The 21,722-nt window shown below is 50.8% G+C and overlaps 1 protein-coding gene across 1 annotated transcript in view; it reads left to right on the top strand.

Moving 5' to 3' along the window:
• LOC138821665 (methylated-DNA--protein-cysteine methyltransferase-like) overlaps positions 1-21,722 on the top strand; it is a 165,255-nt gene that overhangs the window by 120,802 nt on the left and 22,731 nt on the right. The window contains exon 2 of the mRNA XM_070014115.1: positions 433-575. Within this exon, the coding sequence (XP_069870216.1) occupies positions 433-575 (143 nt within the window). The remainder of the gene's footprint in view (positions 1-432; positions 576-21,722) is intronic.

Genomic DNA, 21,722 nt, shown 5'->3' on the forward strand with positions numbered 1-21,722 from the left:
ATGTGGTGCTGAGGAATCGAACCCAGGGCCTCGAGCATGCAAGGCAAGTGCTCTACCACTGAGCCACCTTCCCAGCCCCCTCCAGAGAAGATTTTTGATGGTGATCACTTGGTGATGATGGCCCCTCAGCCTTAGAAGAGTGTCTACGCGCTCATGTGTGTCACCAGCAGGTGCTCAGGGCCACATTCTGAGCTCTCCCGTGTTCTAGAAGCCCAACATGGCAAGCCCAGCTTCTTCCTGCCAGGCCTCCCTGGGGCAGCCTTCCTGCTCTTGGGCGGGCATGCTGCATGGTGGTGGAGAAGGCCACACCCAGGGAGAAGCTAACTGATCCCCCCCCCCCCCCCCGTCCCAGTGAAGAGCAGTAGGCTTGCTTTCCCCCTGGGTGGAGGCCAGGCCCAGCGGTTCACTGAGCCCCTGTGATTGCTTTTGCAGCCCCATGGAGGCCCCAGCAGCTCCTGAGGGGACAGCGGAGCCCCTGATGCAGTGTGCGGCCTGGCTGGACGCCTATTTCCACAAGCCTGCGGCCACGGAAGGACTCCCCTTGCCTGCTCTCCACCATCCCGTGTTCCAGCAAGGTCAGTGCCCGCACCTCACGTGTACTCCCCGCAAGGGTCCTGACGTGTTAACCGTCCCTGCCATCACAGCTCATTACCGAGCACACTGATGTGCTGTTTCCCCATCATCCCAGCACCGGCCGCGTGCGGCCAAGCTGAAGGCCAGAGCTTGCATCTCCGCCCATTCTGAGTGGTTGTGTTAGTTTTGGCACATGGTCACATAATTCTTGGCAAAGGCAGTAAAAATGATGTGTGCAGATCGACTCTTGACTCTTGCTGGCTGAAAGGTTTAAATAGGAACACATCTGAATGGCAGTAAATTTTTCAATAAGCTTATTGTTAACTTAAACTGTCCGCCTGCCAACAGCACAGAAAATGAGACTTGTGTGTGGACAATTAGCCACCGCCATAAACTCACTCGGTGACAGCGACAGCAGTCTCCAGTTCCACTGTATCTTCACAGATAAGCTTAAATTTCGTTCCTCAAACTTACCAGAGGTAGACATATTCTTGAGAGATGAAGGCAGAACTTACAGCTTACATGTAGTACACTAAAGACACAGAGCTTCTGATACGCTTAGAAAAAAAAAATCCCAGGCATTTCATTTGAAACTCTTATTTGGTCTGCACAACACACAGATACTAACTACAGCAGTGAAAATCATTCCGACCCAAACTAGGAATTTATATCTGCATAGTGACTTTTTATAAATAATCATTTTAGGGCTGGGAAGGTGGCTCAATGGTAGAGTGCTTGCCTTGCATGCATGAGGCCCTGGGTTTGATTCCTCAGCACCACATAAGCAAAAAGAAAAAAGCCAGAAGTAGCGCTATGGCTCAAGTGGTAGAGCGCTAGCCTTGAGCTGAAGAGCTGAGGGACAGTGCCCAGACCCAGAGCTCAAGCCCCATGACTGGACCCAAAAAATTTTTTTAAATAAATAAATAATCATTTTAATGTAAATGAATATATATTCGGATGCATATGTGTAGATATATACGTATCCTCATGGGAAAAAATGACCCTGAGATTTTAGATATGTTCTGAATTTCAAAGTGGTGCTTCAAGCACCATTCAGGGTATCCAAATTACAGCTTCTTGTCATCCGTACCCCTCCTGAAAACGGGAACAAGGACAGACTCCTGGGATTGTGCTGCTCCCTGACCAAGTTCACAGCGGCCAGGTGAGGGAGGAGATAACACTGTGACTATTTGGGAGGCAAAACGAATCAAAACCACAGCCGGACTGAACCCAATACCTCGTTCTCCCTCCCCTGCCCCACTGAAAACCAAATCCAGAAGGCTTCTCTTGCAAGGACCCTGGTTTCTAAAATGGGGAGGACTGGGACCAAGGAACGGTCCTTTGCCGGACATGGCGCACACCCAGAGACCCGCCTTGACCACCCTGAGATGCTGAGTGCCCCCGGCCACGGCCCTGCCCGGCCCTTCCTCCCACAGCTCCGTCCCATCCACGTCCAGCCGTGCGCGGGAGCTGCAGGATGGGGTCATGGTGCCGGCAGCCCGGCTCCCTGGTGGAATCCGCAGCCTGTCCCCCCAGGGCAGGTGAGAAGAAATGAGTTTGGTTCTTGCATAGAGCGGGTCCCTGAGAGCAGAGGGCACCTCTCACCCCGCTTCCATCTGGAGTCCTGCCAGCCCTGCCAGGGAAGGTGGGCGCCTGGCTGGCTTTGCTTCTCTTAAGTCTGCCAAGTAAGTCTTCGAGGTTTAATGACAGAAAATCATGAAACAGGACCACAGGTCTCTGAGGAATCCGGGTAGAGCGAGGAATGAGCCCGTAAAAGCCCAAATTTCACCTGACATTCGGAGTATGACTTAGTGGAAAATCACAGAGGCCAGAGCGGCAAGGAAATGACCGGCTTGTGTCAAGCTGGGCTCAACTCCCACCCGAGTCCACAGACCACATGCTGCAGGCCAGGCCCAGCCTGGGAAGGATCCTTCCATCTGTTGGCACACAGTCCCAGCAAGGCTGAGCATCAGTGAGTGATGCCGAAATGACTCTAGCCACGGACCCCTGCTGTCCACCTAGTGGCCCTCACTCAGGAAACTGCCCCCCAGAGGCTCAGCCACGTCCCCAGCACTTCATCCCCACCCCCAGCAGACCATACACGGGCTGTGCCCTGTGCCTGACAGGCCCTGGGATCTCTGTGACCAGGAAGATAGAAATAGCCATTGAGATAGGCCAGGCCACCCACCGCTGCCCTGCAGCACAGCAGGGGCTTCGCTAACCGGGACAGCATCCCCTCCTGCAGCTCAGCCTCCTGATGGCCTGGACACTCGGAGCCTAGGGCAGACCCAGAGCGTTTGGCTCCAGAGTCCTCTCGGCCACCCCCTTTGCTCAGGCCTCTCTCTGCACTTGCAAGTCAGGTCTGGGTTTTGTTGTTAGTGCCTGTTTTGGTTTTTGTGCCAATCCTGGGTCTTGAACTCAGGGCCTGTGCACTGTCCTAAGCTTTTATGCTTAAGGTTAGCTCTCTGCCACTTGATCCATAGCTTTACTTCCAGCTTTTTAAGTGTGGTTAATAGTAGATAAGTGTCTCAGAGACTTTGCTGCCTGGCTGGCGTTGAACCTCAAACCTCAGATCCCTGCCTCACAAATAGCTAGGATTATAGGTGTAAACCACCAGCACCCACTGAAATTAAAAGTTTTGTAGGTGAGGATTTACCAAATATTAGAAATTTCATCTGGTTCTTGAAATTCTCCCATCGGCAAGATCTCCAAAGATTAACAGTAGGTGGATTGTTACTTTGTAAGAGGCGTTAGGCTGTCCTCGGAGGTCAGGAATCTGGAGGTGGCTGCTGCTGTCATGGGTGGGACTTTCCTGGATGATTGGGGGGGGGGGGGGGGACTTGGAGGTGGGGCCTGCGGACACGCATGCCTGCCTGTGGCGAAAGCCAAAAGGAAGCTGGGCTGTGTGGCTGTGTTCTGCATTCTTGTCAGATCTCGGTGCAGAAGTAATCAGGTCATTTCCTGAAATAAAATGAGCTGAGGCTTTCCTTCCGTTTTTGGGTTCTTTTCAGTTTGCTATTCTGGTCTATACTGATTTCTGCAGAATCATGTTTCTGTGGTTGTCGTGTCGCACAGTCAGGTATTTTACTTTTATGTGCTGCAAGTACCAAGGCTTTAATTTAGATCTCCTTACTTGTTGGCTGGTGCTCTGCCATTTGAGCCATGTCTCTAATCCAGCTTTGTGCTAGTTGCTTGGAGATGGAGTCTCTCAGACTTTTCTGCTTAGTCTGGCTTTGAATTCCAGTCCCCAGAGCTCAGCCTCCTATTACAGATGTGAGCCACCAGCACCAGCAGTGAGGTGTTGTAAGACGGCCAGTTTCTGCCGGCAGACCTGCAAAGGTCAGCCTCGTGTGTGCAGCTTAATGAAGCCGTTGTTCTTGAAGTGCGTCTTAATGTTTCTTTCATCTGAAGTGCATTTCACCTTTTGTCCTGCGTGTACTTCCCGACGTCTGTATTTATTCTTTGTATAATCTGTGCCTTATAGTTGGCTTAGAGATCATTGTCAAGAGCAGTCACAGTGAGAAAATTAGTGGTTTTCCAAGAGCAGCACTCCACAGTGAGCTCAGGAAAAGCAGAGCCGCCAAACACCAGATGCAGAGTGAGCGTGGACATCTCTCCTTGTCCCTGAGCTCCCCGGGCCCCGACTGCTGACCCCTGGCTGCTGCACTGGGCCTGGGCTTAGCAGTGCCCGCGTGCCCATGGGCTGGAATGGCACTGAGCACCCCTCACCCCTGCGAGGGGAGGACCCATTCTGCCCGCCTGCCCTGGGCCTCCTCAGAGACGGCAGCTTTCAGCAGAGGAGTTCTGAGTTTTCTCTTTAAAGTGGCTCCAATGTCCCTCTTAAATGAAATCCTTAACACTTTTATAACTCCTTTGTCACAGCTGTTGGTTGTAGCTGTGGAAGCCAGATGCACGGCAGCATAGGAGCTGCATTTCTGAACCTCAGGCCACATGTACGGCAGCATAGGAGCTGCATTTCTGAACCTCAGGCCACATGTGAGCAATGTACTCCTGCCCAGAGCCCAGAAAGGGCACAGAGTGGCACGCGGTGTCCCCGGCGGGCCCCTCCTGTCCAGAGGGCCAGCTGAGAGGGAGACGCGCTGGCAGGGTGACGTTTCCAGCCGTGTCCTGCGAGGTCTCCTGGCGAGCTTACAGGGATCCTGATCACAGGAGAGTCACTGTTGCTGGTGGCAGGGAAGAGGAGCCCTGCCCAACCCCCCACTCCACCCATGTGCTTTAGGGGGAAAGGTGCCCCTGAGCACCCACCCCCACCCCCCGAGCGCCTGGCTATGTGTTCCCCGGCCCTGCCTTGCTGTAATCACCCCTAGCTACACGCTGCAGAGTGGCGTGCCACAAGAGTGCGTTCTGCCCAGGGCCTGCGGGTCTCCGCGGGACCCAGCCTCCTGCCTTCAGGCCTTGCCCCGAGTCACCTAAATAATGCCCAGCGCCAAGAGGACTGTTCCTAAAACAGGGTTGCTTTTCCCTTCTAAATGAGCCTTATAAAAGCTGTTGACCTGGCCCAGATGGCACCTGGCAGAGCGAAGGTTAGTGACCCTCTTTCCAGCAGCTGGCTACAGATTGGAACACCAGCCCCGCTCCTAACGTTAAGTGGGGAAGAAATGGCTGGTGACGATGTGACCGCGTACCTCCACCACCAATTCCTTTACAGAGACAACAGATGGAGAAATCAGGGCAGAAACCAACGCCGAGGCTGCTCAGACCCAACGCGAAGCCCACAGAGGGCCGGCAGGGCCAGGGTGGCGGGGCCGCAGTCATCATGGGTGCACCTTGGGACCACAGCCTGAAGCCCTGTGGAGCTAAAGCCCAGTAGGGGCCTGCACTGTTGGACCAGGATGGAAGACAGACGGGAGGAGATGGGGCAGGGCTGGGGGTGGGCAAGGGTCTGCAGAGTGAGTGGTGTGGTGGGGAATGAGTCCCAGAGGTGACCGGGGCATGGAGCACCTCCTGGAGGTGACCCCCGGCCTCTGCGGGGACGCTGGCTCACCACAGAGCCAGGGAGCTCGGACACACGGGTCCCAGGGTGGAAGGCCATGTCCATACACCACATGGCAGAGCCTGAGACTGGCCCACAGGGCACACTCCACACAGCCCTCACCCTCGGGGGGTCAGTCCTGGTCCAGTACTTCCCCTGGCAGCTGCCAGGCCCCTCGGCCAAGTCTGCACCTGGGTGTCTACAGCCCCTCCAGCACCTCCGCAGTACAGGACATGATCCGATTCCCCGTGTCCTGGGCCCTGGGCCGAGGTCGGGGCTCTCTGCTGCAGCCCCCAGTGAAGGCGTGGGAAGCACCGTCTCGGTGCCCGGCAGAGCTCCTGCGAGGTCACAGCTCCCCTTGCTGACTGTGGACCCATCCGCGCAGGGCTGACCCCATTCCCCCACTGCCTGACAATTCTGCACCTCCCTCCTTAGCTACTCACCCCGACTGCCATGGGGTCAAGTTCGTGGGCCAGAGAGCTCGAGACTCCAAGCAGGTGGTTGATCATGGCTTTTTGTTTTGTTTTGTTTTTAATGCAAGCTCCTGCTTGGCAATTGTGCTAATAAGTACTTGGTGTTTTCACCTGACCAGGAGAGAGTTCATAAACATCCGCTGTAGCACATTCAGGCAAACACTTTTTGAGGTTATTCTTACATCTCAGTCCCGTGCTGGGGCGGAGCGAGGGCACTCCTGGAAATCTTGTTCCTAATACACTTGCAGGTGTCTGTGCGTTGATTCCCTCACACCCGAGCCTGGCTGGGAGTCGCGCCCCTCTCGCGCCCTGGCTGGGAATCCTCTCTCTAACGGAGTGTGTCCATGTGGGCCCCAGGCCGGGGCTGCATCAGTGGTGGAGCGCATGTCCAGCCTGCCCAGGGCCCTGCGTTCTACCCCCGGTACCGGGGAAAGAATCCAACATGTGTGAGTACTTCACCCCATCCTAAGTTTACCTTGCCTAGCCACTGTTTCCATGTGAAATATGTAGATGCACATTTATGAAATGTTCTGGGTTATATCTAACTGTGTCTGCCTGACCTGGACATTGGCACATAGACAGAGGGAGGGAGAGCCAGTGGATATGTATCCACTGTGCCAGTACCAGGGCCCGAAGTCAGGGCCTGAGCACTGCCCCTTAATTCTTTCACTCAAGACTGGTGCTCTACCACTTGAACTACAGCCCCACTTATGTCTTTTTGGTGGTTAATTGGAGGTAAGAGTCTCACGGGCTTTCCTGCCTGGGCTGCCTTGGACTCTCAATCCTCATGTCTCAGTCCCTGAGTAGCTAGGATTACAGGTGTGGGCCACCAGCCCCTGACTGGATAGTTCATTTTGACTTGGGACGAGCGAGCCAGGTGTGTGCATGCAACAGCTCCGCTGCCAAGCTGGTGAGGTGCCCGTGACATCCGGAGAGCCAGGGCACTTAGCAGAGTCACCCAAGCCCTCAGAGGGGCTGCAAGCTTTGGCCAAAACGCACATGTTGTTTGTGATGGGCAGATGCATGGCACGGCGGATCAGAAGGTGTGGCCCGCAGGCGCAGAGAGATTGCTTGGGGTGCTGAGGCGCCCTGGCAGCGCGGACCCCGCCCTGGGCGGCTGAGGTTGAAAGTCACAGCTCACACTTGTGGGGGTCTTGGAGTGAAGTGCTCCTCTGTGGGAGGGACTCGCGGTTCAGAGTCTGACAGAAGCGGCTGGAACCCACGCATGGCCAGACCCCATGAAGGCCAGGTGTTCCTGTGCTGAGCCCTCGGGGAATCCACAGTTCCCCAGGGTGTTAGGTGATCAGACCCCTGGTCCCTGGATCTCGGAGGGGGGCGCGGAGGGGAGGACATAGGCTCACTGGGGGGGGGACATAGGCTCACTCCCAGTGGCCAGGTCAAGCCACACAAGCTGGCCAGCCCGCCCGGTCGCTGGGAGGACCTCACAGCATCCGACTACGCCCAGGCCCCCCTCCAGTAAGGAGGACTTGCAGGATTGGAGCTTGTGATGAGTGCCACTTCCACGGGGAACGCGGGATGTGGAGCTTAACTCTAGCTTAGTAGTTACACAGCGCATCTTTGAAAGTTTCTATCAAAAATAAGCCCCCCTTCTAGGGGGGGCTTAAAGGACCGCAGCATCTGCTGCTGAACTTCAGTCCCTTTGCCTCTGAAATGGGCTCTGAAAAACAGGAATTTGTCTATTCGGTCTAGTGTATTTTTAAACAGGCTTTTCACGCAGCTGTTCCCTTTAAATCTTTATTCCCACTGTACTCGTTAGATAAGTATGTGCTTTCCAAACAAAATATTTACATTAATACATTTTAGTCATAAGATAATATCTTCACATTTGCCATGATAAATATTCATCTTTATCATGTCTGTGCACTTTGGAATTATTCCAGCAATAATGGAATTATCTCTATTACCTAGGTGTGTAGAGCAAATAATATTTTAATAAAATGTGTGCATAAAAATGGGACTATGATGTATCAATATGTTAAATATTGATATAAAATTAATGGCAGTAGTGGCAGAAATATATTGATTATAGGAGCCAGAAGTGTAGAAGCTGTGAGTTCGTGGAAATGCTTTTACACACGTGATCTTTACCTGCAACCCTGTATTCATGCTGAATGGAATGGGAGATTTATGAGTCTCCATCCTAGAGACGGCGTTTCTCATGGCAGAAGGAAAAATCAGGTCTTTATGTAGAGGAAGCCGTCCCTTCTTTCCAGAGCTGCTGGTGTGTGGCGGCTGTGGGAGGTGGAGGTGGAGGTGGCGTGGGAAGCCGCAGGACGGCGCGCAAGGCCCCGGGGACCGGGTGGCACCATGCCCAGCCCTGCCTCGTGTTTTTATGCCATGTAGTACATTACTTCCGAAGAAACCGGAAGGACAGAAGAGAGAGAAGGACATCTCTTAGGAATATTCTTCAATCCTTCATTCATCGGTGTCCAGGGGAGGGTGTCCCGCCTCCTCAATCCTGAGACGCACGTTGGCGGTATCTGGGAGGAAGGACTCAGGTGAGCCCTGCCCTTGACCCTCGAAAACATCAATGGTACCTCGGTTTCTATGGCAACTACTTTTTTCCCCCTTGTGACTACCGCTGTTAATTGGGGCACCGACGCAGGTGGTGTAAAAACCCATCTGTAAACTTGCGTGTGCACACACACGTGTATGCACACTCCTTCCTGGAGTGGGCTGCCACACGCCCCACCGTGCGGTTGTCTCCTCGGCCTTCCTTACTCTAGCCTGGCTTCAAGAAGACCGAGCCGCTGAGCCCAGGAGACAGAAGAGCCGATTGCAGCCAAGGCCCACTTTCCACAGAAAATTTGCCTCTCTCCTTCTTGTCAGAATAAAATATGCAAGAACCAACATAAATGGCATGTCCCCTCCTTTTATTCCCCGAGAATGGGGCCTTTGATGTTCAAGAGCAGCTAATATTAAAGGCCATCCCTAGAAGGCGATAGAAAACCTACCTATTTATGACAGATGCAACCGGCACAAATGTAGCTGAACAGGATGGTATCATTAGTTTGTGAATCGCATCCTTGAAAATAACTGTGGAGGGGCCAAATCGGTTTAAAAGAAGATAACAAAATGGTTTAAGCTACTTAGGTTGAATGCCAATTATATTTTAATATTCAACTGAGCATATTTTACTAAGAAAAAAGGCGGCATTGACGCATGCATAACTCATTGGCAGCGTCGACCAGCTGTGCCACTGTACTCTCCGCATTGCTTTGCACATTTTAGTAGCATGGTAATTTAGAAGAGGACTACCTGAGTGATGGCATTTTCAATGAGCAGGTAATCTACAGAGAATTTTTATATGGTTATGAGTTCTGTGCTTCAGCCTGGCAACACAAAAATACATCAAGACCAATTACGGTATCAACTTCCAGTGTGATACCCTTGCTACGAAAGTGCATGTATTTCTGCCCCAGGCATTTCAAATTGCATCTAATTTGAAATCTTTGGGGTTTTAATTAAATTTCAGAATATATGGAATTCTTCATTAGTACCTGCTCTGAATAGCAGATTACCCTTCTCTCCATCTCTCGTTAAAGAAGTAGGCTGTGTAAATACATGCTCAGGAGCTGATCATTTGTGGGGCCGGGGTATTGGAACAGAAATAGTGAAATGCAAAATAATATCAAAAAAAGATTATTAGTCCAGGGAGAGTCTCTTGATTTGTATTTTAATGGAATTTTACATTTCTCTTAATGATTTGCAAATTGTCCTCTGATTATAAGATGCATTAAGCTTTTCATTTTAATGGCAAAGACACAGCCATTAGCAGAATTTTTTTCTGTCTTCTTTTTAGAGTGATTCCCTGCAGCAGATAAATATTGAAACCATTAACACCTTTGATGTGCGTTACAGCCTGCGTCTCGCACCCGCGCGCGGCTGGTCATGACTCTCAGAGCCGAACACCTGGCCAGGGACTGTGTCTTCACCTGGGGACAGTGAGAGGCGGCCCGTTTGCCTTTCTAGAAGACAGGATTTCATCAGGGGTGGGGGGCGGGTATTGTTTATTTGTGTTCAAGCTAATGCATTTAAATATTATTAATGGCCCAATTTGTATTAAAAAGCTGGTCCTGCTGGAGTCGGGGCTGCTGCTCCGGGCTCTGGCCTGGGGCTGGCTGTGAAGACGGCAGACACAGCCCCACCTTGTCCCTCAAGAGGTTTCCGTGCAAGCCGGACCCAGGCAGACAGACACTCGGGTGTCTGTTAGCCGGATGACCGGGCTGACCACAGCACGACCACAACACAGACACACTTGACTTTGGTTTGGCCTCTGTGATGAAGCCTGGCTTTGAGGGCAGGATTCATGTCCCCAGAAGACATGTGCCATTTCTATGACCACAGCTGCCTGGCCAGAAGAGCCTGCCTGCTACGCTTGGCACCGGCTGAGAGTTCTGCCTGTGCTTGCGGCCTCTGCCTGTGCGGTGGAGAGAGGAAGCTGCGGTAATGTGGGCACAGAGGAGGCGGCTCCTTCCCCTCACGGAATCCCCTTTCGCCAGAGCCTTGTCCCGTGGTGTAAGGGGGGGCGGGGGATCAGAAATGGCCCTGGGGAGGGCAGGGTGGCCTAGGATGCCTCCTTAGTGAGGGCATGCCTTCCATTTGCCCATAGCTGACCCGCGCAGAGATCCACACAGCTGACCTGCAGTATCCACCACCACTTTGTCTCCTCCATATCGAGGTAGAGTTCTTTGTCTGCCCTTTAGCAGCTTACCGCACCTGGGGACCTGCCTTGAACACCACCAGCCCCAGACACGATGTGGTAAATAGTCTGTCTCTGTTGCTTTCTTTAATAGTTTCCTATTCAAAGTAAAATTAATCTTATTATGTTGTATTTGGGGTTTTAGTTACAGAAGTAAAATGCATAACCACAGTAGCACAAAAGATACAAGCAGAGAAATGACAGTATATTGTTGTTTCTTACATTATGGTGAACAAGTAGAATGGGCTTTGATAAATCACAGATACATACTTAAAATGCTAGAATACCACTCAAAACTAAAATGTAAAAATTTGCACCTATACACCATGGAATTTTACACAGCCATTAGAAAGAATAATATTATGTCATTTGCAGGGAAACGGATGGACCTAGAACAAATCATGTTAGGTGACATAAGTCAAGCTCAGAGAGCTTATGTGGAAGTTAGATCTAAAATACCAGGACATAATAAATTATACACGTCTCCGGGTAGTCACACACAGTGAGACCAAAGGAGGTCATTCTTAAGAGAAGAACGAAAGGCACAGTGCCTATGTGTATCTGATCACACAAAATAATATTTATCAAAATGAACTCCAGGAAATAAAAACAAGACGCTTGTTTCTTTAAAAAAAAAAAAAAAAGTAAAATGTATAGCTCCTAAGCCAGTAAAGTAAAAACAGAATTCCAATTTAAACAAATCTTAAAAGTAGGAGAAAGAGTGAGGAAAAACTAGATTGGACACAGCAATTTGATAGCCTTAAATCCACCATATCAATAATTACATTAAATGTAAATGGTCTTAAGTCTTAAGTAAAAAAGGCATAGATGAACAGATTGATTGAAAAAAAAAATCCAGACCCTACTAAATATTTTCTATCAGACACAGTTAAAAGGAAGAGTGAGTACTTACGCAAAATTGAAAGAAAAAGAAAATACACCCATATCAGAAGGATATCTGTGAAACTATATTTGTTTCCAGATTGCATAATTTACATAGATTTTCTTAAAGAATTCTGAGAATGAGTGCAGTAACTATTGAGTGAACTCAATGATTTTAATATATAAAAATAAGTTATAGTTTATACAATAATATAAAATAGTTTATAATTGTGTCAAATACAAAATATTTCAAATCAATGAAAGCTATGCAACACCTCTCCACTGAATAATATAAAGACATGGCCAATAGCAAGTTATTGGAAGAGATGGTACTACAGAAAAATTGTTTCCCATTAACTTTGTATTCAAAGCCCATCCTCCATTCTTTCAGTTCAATCAAGCTTTAAATTTCAAGTAATATAAAATTTTATGGCCATTCAAAAGGCTAGAATATTGAAGGCAATCTGGAAAAAATAAGAAATTTAAATTGTAGGACTTACGCTAAATAATTTCAATTTTTCCTTCAAATCTATAACCATCAAGCCTCTATAATAAGGATCCAAACTTAAAACCAAGATCTTTACTTTCCCATTTGTATGTTTTCGAGCAATGCCAGGTAGATCAATGAGGAAAATAAAATCTTCTCAACAAAAGGTAGTTAAATAACTAGAGGCCCATCTTCAAACAATCCTTGCTTTGACCCGTCTGACACCACATGCATAAGATAACTGGGCCCAAGCATAGACTCAGGGTTAAAGATGATAAGGCTTCTAAAAGAAAACATGGACAGTATTTTCAAGTAGACATATCTTGTAACACTAAAAGATAAAATTGTGACAGAAATAATAAATTACAAGTAAAAGGCATTATAACGAAGTCATTATAAAGAAAACAGACCAGCCACAGAGTGAGAGAGATTTTTGCAAAGCATCTAACCAAGTGCTTGTGGGAAAACCATATCATCACCCTATCGATGCACGGGGATCCGAGAGCCCAGTGCATCCCTGGGCAAAAGGATTGTCTTCCCTCGGGAATATACGTGAGTTGGCCTATAAACCCGTAAGAGTGTGATGAGACTTCAGAGCCAGGCGCGGATGGCTGAGGCAGGGACGGCTGGGAAGGCTGGCTACCATGTCTGTAAGGGTTTGGAGCATCCAGACCTGTCACCCACGGTGCTGAGGTGTAAGCCACTGTAACGTCAATGTAAGGCCTGCCAACTTAAAAGTCCGCATTCCCAGGTGGTTATCTAGTGTGTCCACACTTAGGAACCATGAAGAACATTCGCTGCGGTTTTCTTTGTGATTGTCAATAGCTGGGATCACCAGGTGTCCGCCGGTGGGGGATGGCTGCATTAATGGTGGCACATCCATGCGGGCTGCCTCCCTGTCCATCGCTGGGACAGTAGGAGAGACTGACGGGCAGCTGCACTCTGCACAGAGGAGCCTCACAGCACGCTGAGCAGCGGAGCCCGGGTTTATTTACTGAAGCTCTACAGTTGGCAAAACTGATCTGGGGTGTAAAGAGATGAGAAGTGTAACTGCCTGTAGGGTTGTACAGGCAATAACTATCCGGGAAAGAGGCATGAGGGAGTGTTCCAGCATGAATCGTAACAATGTGGGCTATACAGGTATATGTATTTGTCAAAACTCATCAGAGGTGTGCTAAAGATTGTGTATTTCATCGTATATAGATTGTGCCTCAAAGGAAAAAGAATTAAATTGACATTGAACTCTTAATTAATGGTGTATAAGTTAATGTACTTGGGGAAGAGAATCTGATGTCTATAGCTAATTTTAAAATGCAGCAACAATTTAAGATGTGTAGAGAGGTGGAAGGTGATAGAGAACAAGTATAATCTGGGTGGAAAGTACATGAATATTCACTCACAAATCCTTTGTAATGTTGGAGTGAGACAGTGAACATTCTGGGTTTTTATTCCTGAAAAGGAAATTTTCAGAAACAATGGTTGAAACGTCTCCCTGTTCCCAGGTAAAGACAGCTTACCATGGCCTATGTTCTGCCAGCTGTGTTCCTAAAGACATCGTGGGTGATGCTCCGAAGCGAATTCCACGTGCTTGACCAGAGCACTCGCTGAGTCAATGTGTTTTGCTCTGTCCTATGGAGAAGGCAGGTGAGGCAGGCCCTGAGGGAGACCAGACACAGCAGATATTCTACTCCTGGGCAGTAGCAGCATCTGATAGCAGAAAATGCCCTGGAGCAGGGGAAAGGGTACTGGTGGGACCGCTCCTGTCTTGGTCAGCAAGTGGAGGTGACCCAAGACTGAGGCAGAAGGAAGCCAGACCAGGACCACAGAAGATCTGGCGGCAGAACTGCCAGACCCTGTGCCCAGGACCGAGAAAGAAAGGCAGGGGGAGGGGGGACAGGGAACGTGGCTCAGAGGTAGAGCGCTCGCCTAGCATGCATGAAGCCCTGGGTTCCATTCCTCGGTAACACATACACAGAAAAGGCCAGAAGTGGCACTGAGGCTCAAGTGGTAGAGTGCTAGCCTTGAGCAAAAGAAGCTCACGGACAGTGCCCAGGCCCTGAGTTCAAGACCCAGGACTGTGGGGGGGGGGGCACATCTGCCTCTCAGGGCCCTGGAAAATGCACCCCTAGTGAAACAGGTGACCTGCAGTCAGGTGGGATTGCAGGTGGACGGGAGTGTGAGTGACCAGCCATCTCCTGCCTGGTCAGAGAGCCGTGTGGCTCTGCTGTGGAGGTGGAGAGCTAGGGAGGAACCAGCCCCCGGCAAAGTGAAAGCTTTGTGACCTGCGGAGCGGGAGGTGCCTGGCTACGTGCCGGGAGGAGACAAGGCTCCAAAGCTGGAGAGGGAAAACGGCAGCACCAGCTGGCCCCGCTCGGCAGCCCTGCAGGACACTGTCTGTGGCGGGGGGGGGGGGGGGGGAGCCATGGGCCAGGCCCCTGGCCTGCGCTCGCCAGCTGACTGAGTGTGGGCTGGGCATCTCACCTTGCTCCGGCCTCCAAGACCTTCCACGGCCGCTTCCTCTGGTCCAGAATTCAGAGCAACAAAGAACTAGAGGTGTACTTTGGGCTCCTGCAACCTGCTGTACTGTGAAAGTTAGGGGTTCCCCCATGAGAATGCCAAACGAGGAGCGCGACTGGACCTGCCAAGGCCTTGTGTGCCATGCGCGCACCCCGTGCATTACTGTGTGGTGTGCGAACACAGCAGTGCATGCCCCGGCTTGGATGGGGCCCCCTGGAGGCGCTTCTCTGTCATCTGCTGGGCCACGCCTTGGCCGGGTGCTGATGTCTGGTAGGGCAGGCGCCTGCCACTTGAGAGGCTGAGCATGGGCCAGCGAATACCAGCGCTGTCCGCATCCTCCGTTAGCAGTGGAGAGGTGTCGTGGACAGACCGCCGGCTGCCCTGGTGGGGCGTGCGTGGCCGGGACCACGGCACAGCACATGGCTCGCTGTCTGCAGACTTCTCCAGCACTTTGGAATCCCAGCTTCCCTTCGGCCGCTGCGCCTGGCCTTGCCACCAGCACGTACCTGAGACGGACGCTCGCTTCCGCGTGCAGCCAGTGTGTGGACAGGGCGAGTTCTGCCTCCTGCAGGACCCTGCTGGGCAGGGCAGCTCCCATCTGACAGTGTCCGAGGTGAGGACCGGGCCCAGGACAGCAGAGCTGGCTTGGGGTTGAGTGGGCCTTCTATTGCTGTGACAAGTACCTGAGGTAACTGAAGAGGAGTGAGGGTTTGAACCACGGACCCAGGAGTTTCAGAGCAGGCTTGCTTAGCCCATGGCTCTGGGCCTGTTGTGGCAGGGGACATCATGGCGGGTGAGCGGGTGGAGGAGGATGCCCCCTCATGGAGGCCAGGAAGCTCTGACCTCACTTCCTACACAGGAGTGGTAGGGAATATCTCCTCCACGCTGTGGCAGACCGGGACTCCACTGGTCACTTGAGAATAGAGGGATGAAGAGGACAGGATTGGAGGCAGGCTGCGGGGCAGTGTCGCAGAAGAGATGGAAGGACGTAGGAATGAAAGAGAAAAGGCCAGACACTGACTCTCGGTGCGGGTTGGGGGGGACACGGCGGATCTGAAGGAGCAGGACAGGCCGGCTCCCGGTGTCGCTGGGGCTCGGCTGGCCCACCGCGAGCAGAATTCCCGGATGGTGGACGTTTCTTGGGGAAGCCGGGTGCTTGCCTAGGCATCGGTGTCTTCCCGCCCCAACGCGCATCATGGTCTCCTCTTCTCTCTCACCATCTCCCAGTGCTATCAAGATCTTGTCCACCCCTGGACTCCCTGACTGCCCACCACTGCCCCAGCCGTGGCCTCTACACAGAAGCAGAGGGCCCTGCACCCTGATCCTGCATGCTTTAGGACTTCAGCACAGGTCTCACAACACAGGCCACACACACACACACACACACACACACAAGCTGCCCGCAGCCATCTCCCCTGCTGCCTGCAGCAGCCTGCTACCTGCCCCCCAAGCCTCCTCCCCCACTCCCCTCCTTTCCCACCTGCGCAGCCTCATCCTCATTTGAATAGGTGAGAAACCAAAGTCAGCTGCACAATTTGAGCTAGATTCCATCACTCAAAATTCAGTCACAACTTCTTTTGAATTCCTCAGCTGCCCTGAGGCAAAGGCTCAATGTTGATACTGAGATTAATCCCCAAAGAGCCCCTCATTTCTCTGCAGAGAAATTAAAGCTTGCCAGTTTTCCTTTTGCCTGTCCTTCTGACAGCTCTGTCAGTAATGATATGCCCGCTCCATGGCGTAATCCCCGGCCTGCGCTGGAGAATAATTCATTAAGAAATTAAGGGCTCGGCTCCTTTCCGTTGGGTTGGTCTTCAAAAGTTAGCTAATGGCGACGGCAGCATGATTATCAATGAAAAATTATTCAGCACACCTCGGGGCTGTTGCAGACACGCTGGCAAAGCAGCCTGGGTGGGGATCACTCAGGGTTGTCAGTGTTCCCGGAAATTAAGTCGGGTGACGTTCACTGTGCGCTGTCTGTGCGTAAGGCCGGGAGCGCGGGCTGGGCGCTTTCCCAGTTGGAAAGGAAGCTTATTTTTAAGACTTGTGAGAGCGGCGTGAAAGAGCTGCTCACAGGCTGGTGGATTCTCCCCTCCCAGGTGAAGGAGGAGGGAAGGCTTCTAGAGGTTTCTAATGGAACGCTTGAGTCTAGGTGGTAGGGGGCCGTGTGCACAGTCTCAAAACCACCAGTGTATTTGTTGTAAAATGTCGTGGGTCTGGGCTCCGCACGCTGAATGAAGCCCACGGAGGGGAGGCAGGAACGCCAGAGCCCGGGACGCAGGGAGGAGGGGGGGCGGCCGTGGCAGGAAGTGTTGTTCTGATGGGGGGGGGCGCTGCAGGGCGAGTTCATTCCTCCTGTGGAAGGGGCTGAGTGGGCGAGAGGCTAGCACTCTGAGCAGAATGGGGGAGAAGGGAGGGAGGCCAGCACTCCTAAATAGAACAGGGAAAGGGGCCTTTCACAGGCCCAGGACAGCCAGGAGGAAGCAGAAGCCTCAGCCTGGCTCTGAGTGCCTTTCTTGTCAAGGTTAACCTCAGTAATGCAGTAATGACCCGGGGTTCTCCGTCCGGAGCGCTGCTCCTCCTCGGCCTCCCCATCCCTCGGGGGTTTTACCCAGTGTATCTCCATCTTTCTTCTATTGTTCAGAAACCATTAACCCCTGTTCGAAAGTCAGTCGTTCAGCTTTGAGCAGAATGACAATTATTTCGATGGTGGAGGTGTTAATATATAATTATTCACATTCATACCCGGACACTCACAGTTTAATCATTTCTCTGTAGGTTTCCCTAAGTTTGTGCTTAAAGTCTTAGGCATAATTCTTTTGTTAAATAAGTGTAGGAGGCTCTAAGTATTGGCAAAGTGAAGGCCAACACGCAGCATTTCCTCTCCCTGCACACACAGGTGGACTGTGCGGGGTACCCCGTACCCCTCCCCCCCCCGCCCGAGTGCATTTCATAACTGAGGCCCTCAGCCAGCTCCCGACTCCTCCACAGGGAGAAGGCTTGCTTCCGAGGGCAAATGGTGTATTCTCGATTGTGCTGTGGGGCACCAGGACCAGACAGCGGGGAGCACTGTTGATGAGCGCAGGCCTGGCCCAGCCCGGCCAGTGGGGAAGGGGAGGGGGCTGGCCTGACCTCCAGACCAGGGATTCCCAGCCAGCCCGCCGCTCCCTTTCAGAGGGCCTCTGAAAATGAGGCTGTTGACTATGACTATGTGTACTTAGGATACTGAAAATTAGATGTGAGACTGATCCAAATGTGTTGACTTATTTAGAAATCACAAATCACTCGGGCCTCTCATGCATAGCATATTTAGATGAGAACTATTTTCAAGGCAAAAAGCAGTGTTTTCCACTTGGGCAGATCTCTTCACTACCTGCCTTTCTGGAAGTCAGCTGGATTCTGTGTTTGACCTGAGGTGGTAGCGGGTCACGGGGCCTGTAACTGCTCAGCATTTTGGGGCAGGCATTAACAGAGGTTAACCTGAACTGGCTGGGCATTTATTGCCTTGGCATCACTGCGAGGAGGACTGGAGCCTCTCAGGCCCCCTGGGGGCCCGTCCAAAGCTGGCGGCCTGGCCTCCCCAGTTGTTTTATCCTTGGAGACTGGCCCCGGTTCTCTTTGAGGTCTGCAGCAGGAAATGTGTGCAGACGTGGAGCCCACTGACCCGCACCCCACACACCCATGGGGCTCCGCACCCACCACCAGCTCAGGGCCAGGTCAGACAGTCCCCAGAGCTCCTCTTCGCCTGCCCAGTTCCCAACCCTCATCATTAAGGGGGATGGCTGAGAGGCCGGGCTTCCAGAACCGGAGGGCTGTCCTGAAGACGGGGCGGGGCTCAGGGCCAGCACACATCCTGACTTCCCATGTCGCCTCCTGCTGGCCCCAGGACACCACCGGCCATTGAACTAACCGGCACCAGAGCAGAGCAGCCCACCTGTCCTGGGAGCCCAACCAAGGAAAGCAGGGCCTTCCAGAACCCTTTCGGCCAGCTGTGGACAGCACTGCAGGGAGAGGGCACGGGGCCCCTCGCCTTCTCTACCCTCCCCCACTCGGTCAAGGTTAGGGACGCCTCCTGAGAGGGCGGGCAGTGCAGCCCCTCCCATGCATGAGGCCTTGTCCCTGTGAGGCTCTGTCAGCCATGAGCCCAGCCAGCCTTCCACAGCACTTGGCACAGATCTGAGGGAACCTCCTTATACCCAGCAGTCCTGTAAGCAGATCACCTGGCAGTGGTGTGCAGATCTCAGAGAGGCCAGGAGACTGAGATGGCCACAGGGGCCGTGTCCTGCATACTTGCCCCAGCCGCCTGTCCTCCCTCCCACAAAGGTGGCACAGAGTCAGGGCGGCCTCAGGACTGTCGGGAGAAAGCATGTCGGCATGAGTGTCACCCCTGTGCCTGACCTGCACCCCTCCGTCCTGGACAGGTCAGTCACAGAGGTCAAGGCACACGGGACCCAGTACCCTGGCTAGCAGGAGGCGGCCCACAGGCCGCAGGCACGCCCAGCCCTAGTACTGATGTCAGAGCCAGGCACAGCGGCAGCTGCTGAGAGGCCAGCTGGTCCTGACCAGTTGCACCCAGCTCAGGTGTGCAAGAGGTGTGGCAGCTTCCTCCTGGCCCTGGTCGCTCTCAGTGCTGAGGACTGGGAGGGGCCCCAGGTGGCCAGTGCGTGTCCGTGAGCCACATCCTCCATGGAAATGGAATTATATGAAGGCAGGGGACGGGAGGGGGTGGGGGGGGTTAAGGAGGAAGATTCTGCAGAAAGTGTGACCTAGATTCCATCTTAAATAGAAAGTATTCCCTAGTGTCCTGAACTTAGAGGACAAAAACTCCCTTTGATTGAAAGAAAGGATTCCTTTCAGCTTTTCCTAAAAATTTGCTTTTCAAATTAATGTAGGCTGAAATTGACTTTTTGTGGTGTGCGGTCTTGTGAATTTTAATGTATGTCTGGATTGTTGTGACCACCACTGAAATCAACATACAGAGAAGGGGCCTTGTGCTGCCACGCTCGGTCCAGCCTTCCAGCCCCGCCCCGACTCCTGGCTGCCATCTGCTCTCCATCAAGAGAATTTTGAGTGTTTAAGAATAGTTCGGGCAATGGAGCACCCAAATTTATCAAAGAAACACTACTTTCCCTCAAATCCCATATAGATCCAAAGACATTAATTGTTGGGGATTTTAACACACCACTCTCCCCACTAGATAGATCAACTCGGCAAAAACTCAACAGAGAAACCGCAGATCTAAACAACTGCATAGATCAACTAGACTTAAGAGACATCTACCGAACATTTGACCCAGCAGCATCAGAATACACGTTTTTCTCAGCAGCACATGGAACGTTTTCTAAAATAGACCACATTTTAGGCCACAAAGCAAACTTGTCTAAACTCAGAAACATTGAAGTTATACCTTGCATTCTCTCTGACCACAAGGGAATAAAATTAGAACTCAACACCAAAAGCCACCAAAGAAAGTCCGGTATCACATGGAGGCTGAACAACACACTGCTGAACCAAGAGTGGGTCATGGAAGAGATTAGAAAGGAAATTCAAATGTTCATGCTATTCAACAAAAATGAACACACAAATTACCAGCTCCTCTGGGACACAGCAAAGGCAGTACTCAGAGGCAAGTTTATAGCTCTGAGCTCCTACATCAACAAATTGGAGAGATCTGAAACTAGCAATTTAATGACACATCTAAACCGCCTTGAAAAAGAGCAGCAAGATAAACTCCAATCCAGTAGACGGAAAGAAATAATCAAAATTAAATCAGAATTAAATGAATTAGAATCCAAAAAAACTATAGAAAGAATCAACAAAACAAAGAGTTGGTTCTTCGAAAAACTTAACAAAATTGACAGACCCTTAGCAAATCTTATCAGAAAAAGAAGAGAACACACCCAAATTAATAAACTCAGAGATGAGAATGGAAACATCACCACAGAAACAACCAAGATTCAGAACATTATAAGGGAATACTTCTCAAAACTTTATGCTAATAAGTTTGAGAACTTGACAGAAATGGACCTCTTCCTAGCAAATATTGACATGCCAAAACTAAACCAAGATGAGTTAAACTATCTTAACAGGCCCATATCAAGCACTGAAATAGAAACAGCAATAAGAGACCTCCCAGCTAAGAAAAGTCCAGGACCAGATGGTTTTACAGCGGAATTTTACAAGGCCTTCAAAGCAGAGCTCACACCAATACTCCTCCAACTCTTCAATGAAATTGAAAGAGAAAGCTCACTACCCAACACATTCTATGAAGCCATCATAACCCTCATCCCAAAACCAGGCAGGGACTCATCAAAGAAAGAGAACTATAGACCCATTTCTTTGATGAACATTGATGCAAAACTTCTCAACAAAATTTTGGCCAATCGACTTCAACAATTCATCCAAAAAATCATACACCACGATCAAACAGGATTCATTTCAGGGATGCAAAGCTGGTTCAATATACGCAAATCAATTAATATTCATCACATCAACAGGAGCAAGAATAAGAACCACATGGTTATCTCAATAGATGCAGAAAAAGCATTCGACAAGATCCAACACCCCTTCATGATGAAGGTTTTGGAAAAATTAGGAATCCATGGAACATTCCTCAATACAATAAAGGCTGTATATGACAAACCTACAGCCAGCATTATACTCAATGGTGAAAAACTAAAGCCATTTCCTCTTAACGCAGGAACAAGACAAGGATGCCCACTCTCTCCACTTCTCTTCAATCTAGTATTAGAATACCTAGCTACAGCAATAAGACAAGATGCAGACATAAAGGGGATCCAAATAGGGAAAGAAGAAATAAAACTCTCCCTCTTTGCAGATGACATGATCTTGTACTTAAAGAATCCCATAGAATCCACTCCCAAATTACTCAAGCTGATTCAAAACTTTGGCAAAGTAGCAGGTTATAAAATTAACCCCCAAAAATCAATGGCTTTTCTGTATGCCAACAATGAGAAAAGTGTGGCTGAAATTAGGAAAGCAACTCCATTTGTAATAGCCCCACAAAAAATAAAATACCTAGGAATTAACTAAAGAAGTGAAGGACCTCTATGATGA

Source organism: Dipodomys merriami, unplaced genomic scaffold, assembly GCF_024711535.1.
Source record: "Dipodomys merriami isolate MVZ:Mamm:240054 unplaced genomic scaffold, mDipMer1.0.p SCAF_924, whole genome shotgun sequence".
NCBI classification, from domain to species: Eukaryota; Metazoa; Chordata; class Mammalia; order Rodentia; family Heteromyidae; genus Dipodomys; species Dipodomys merriami.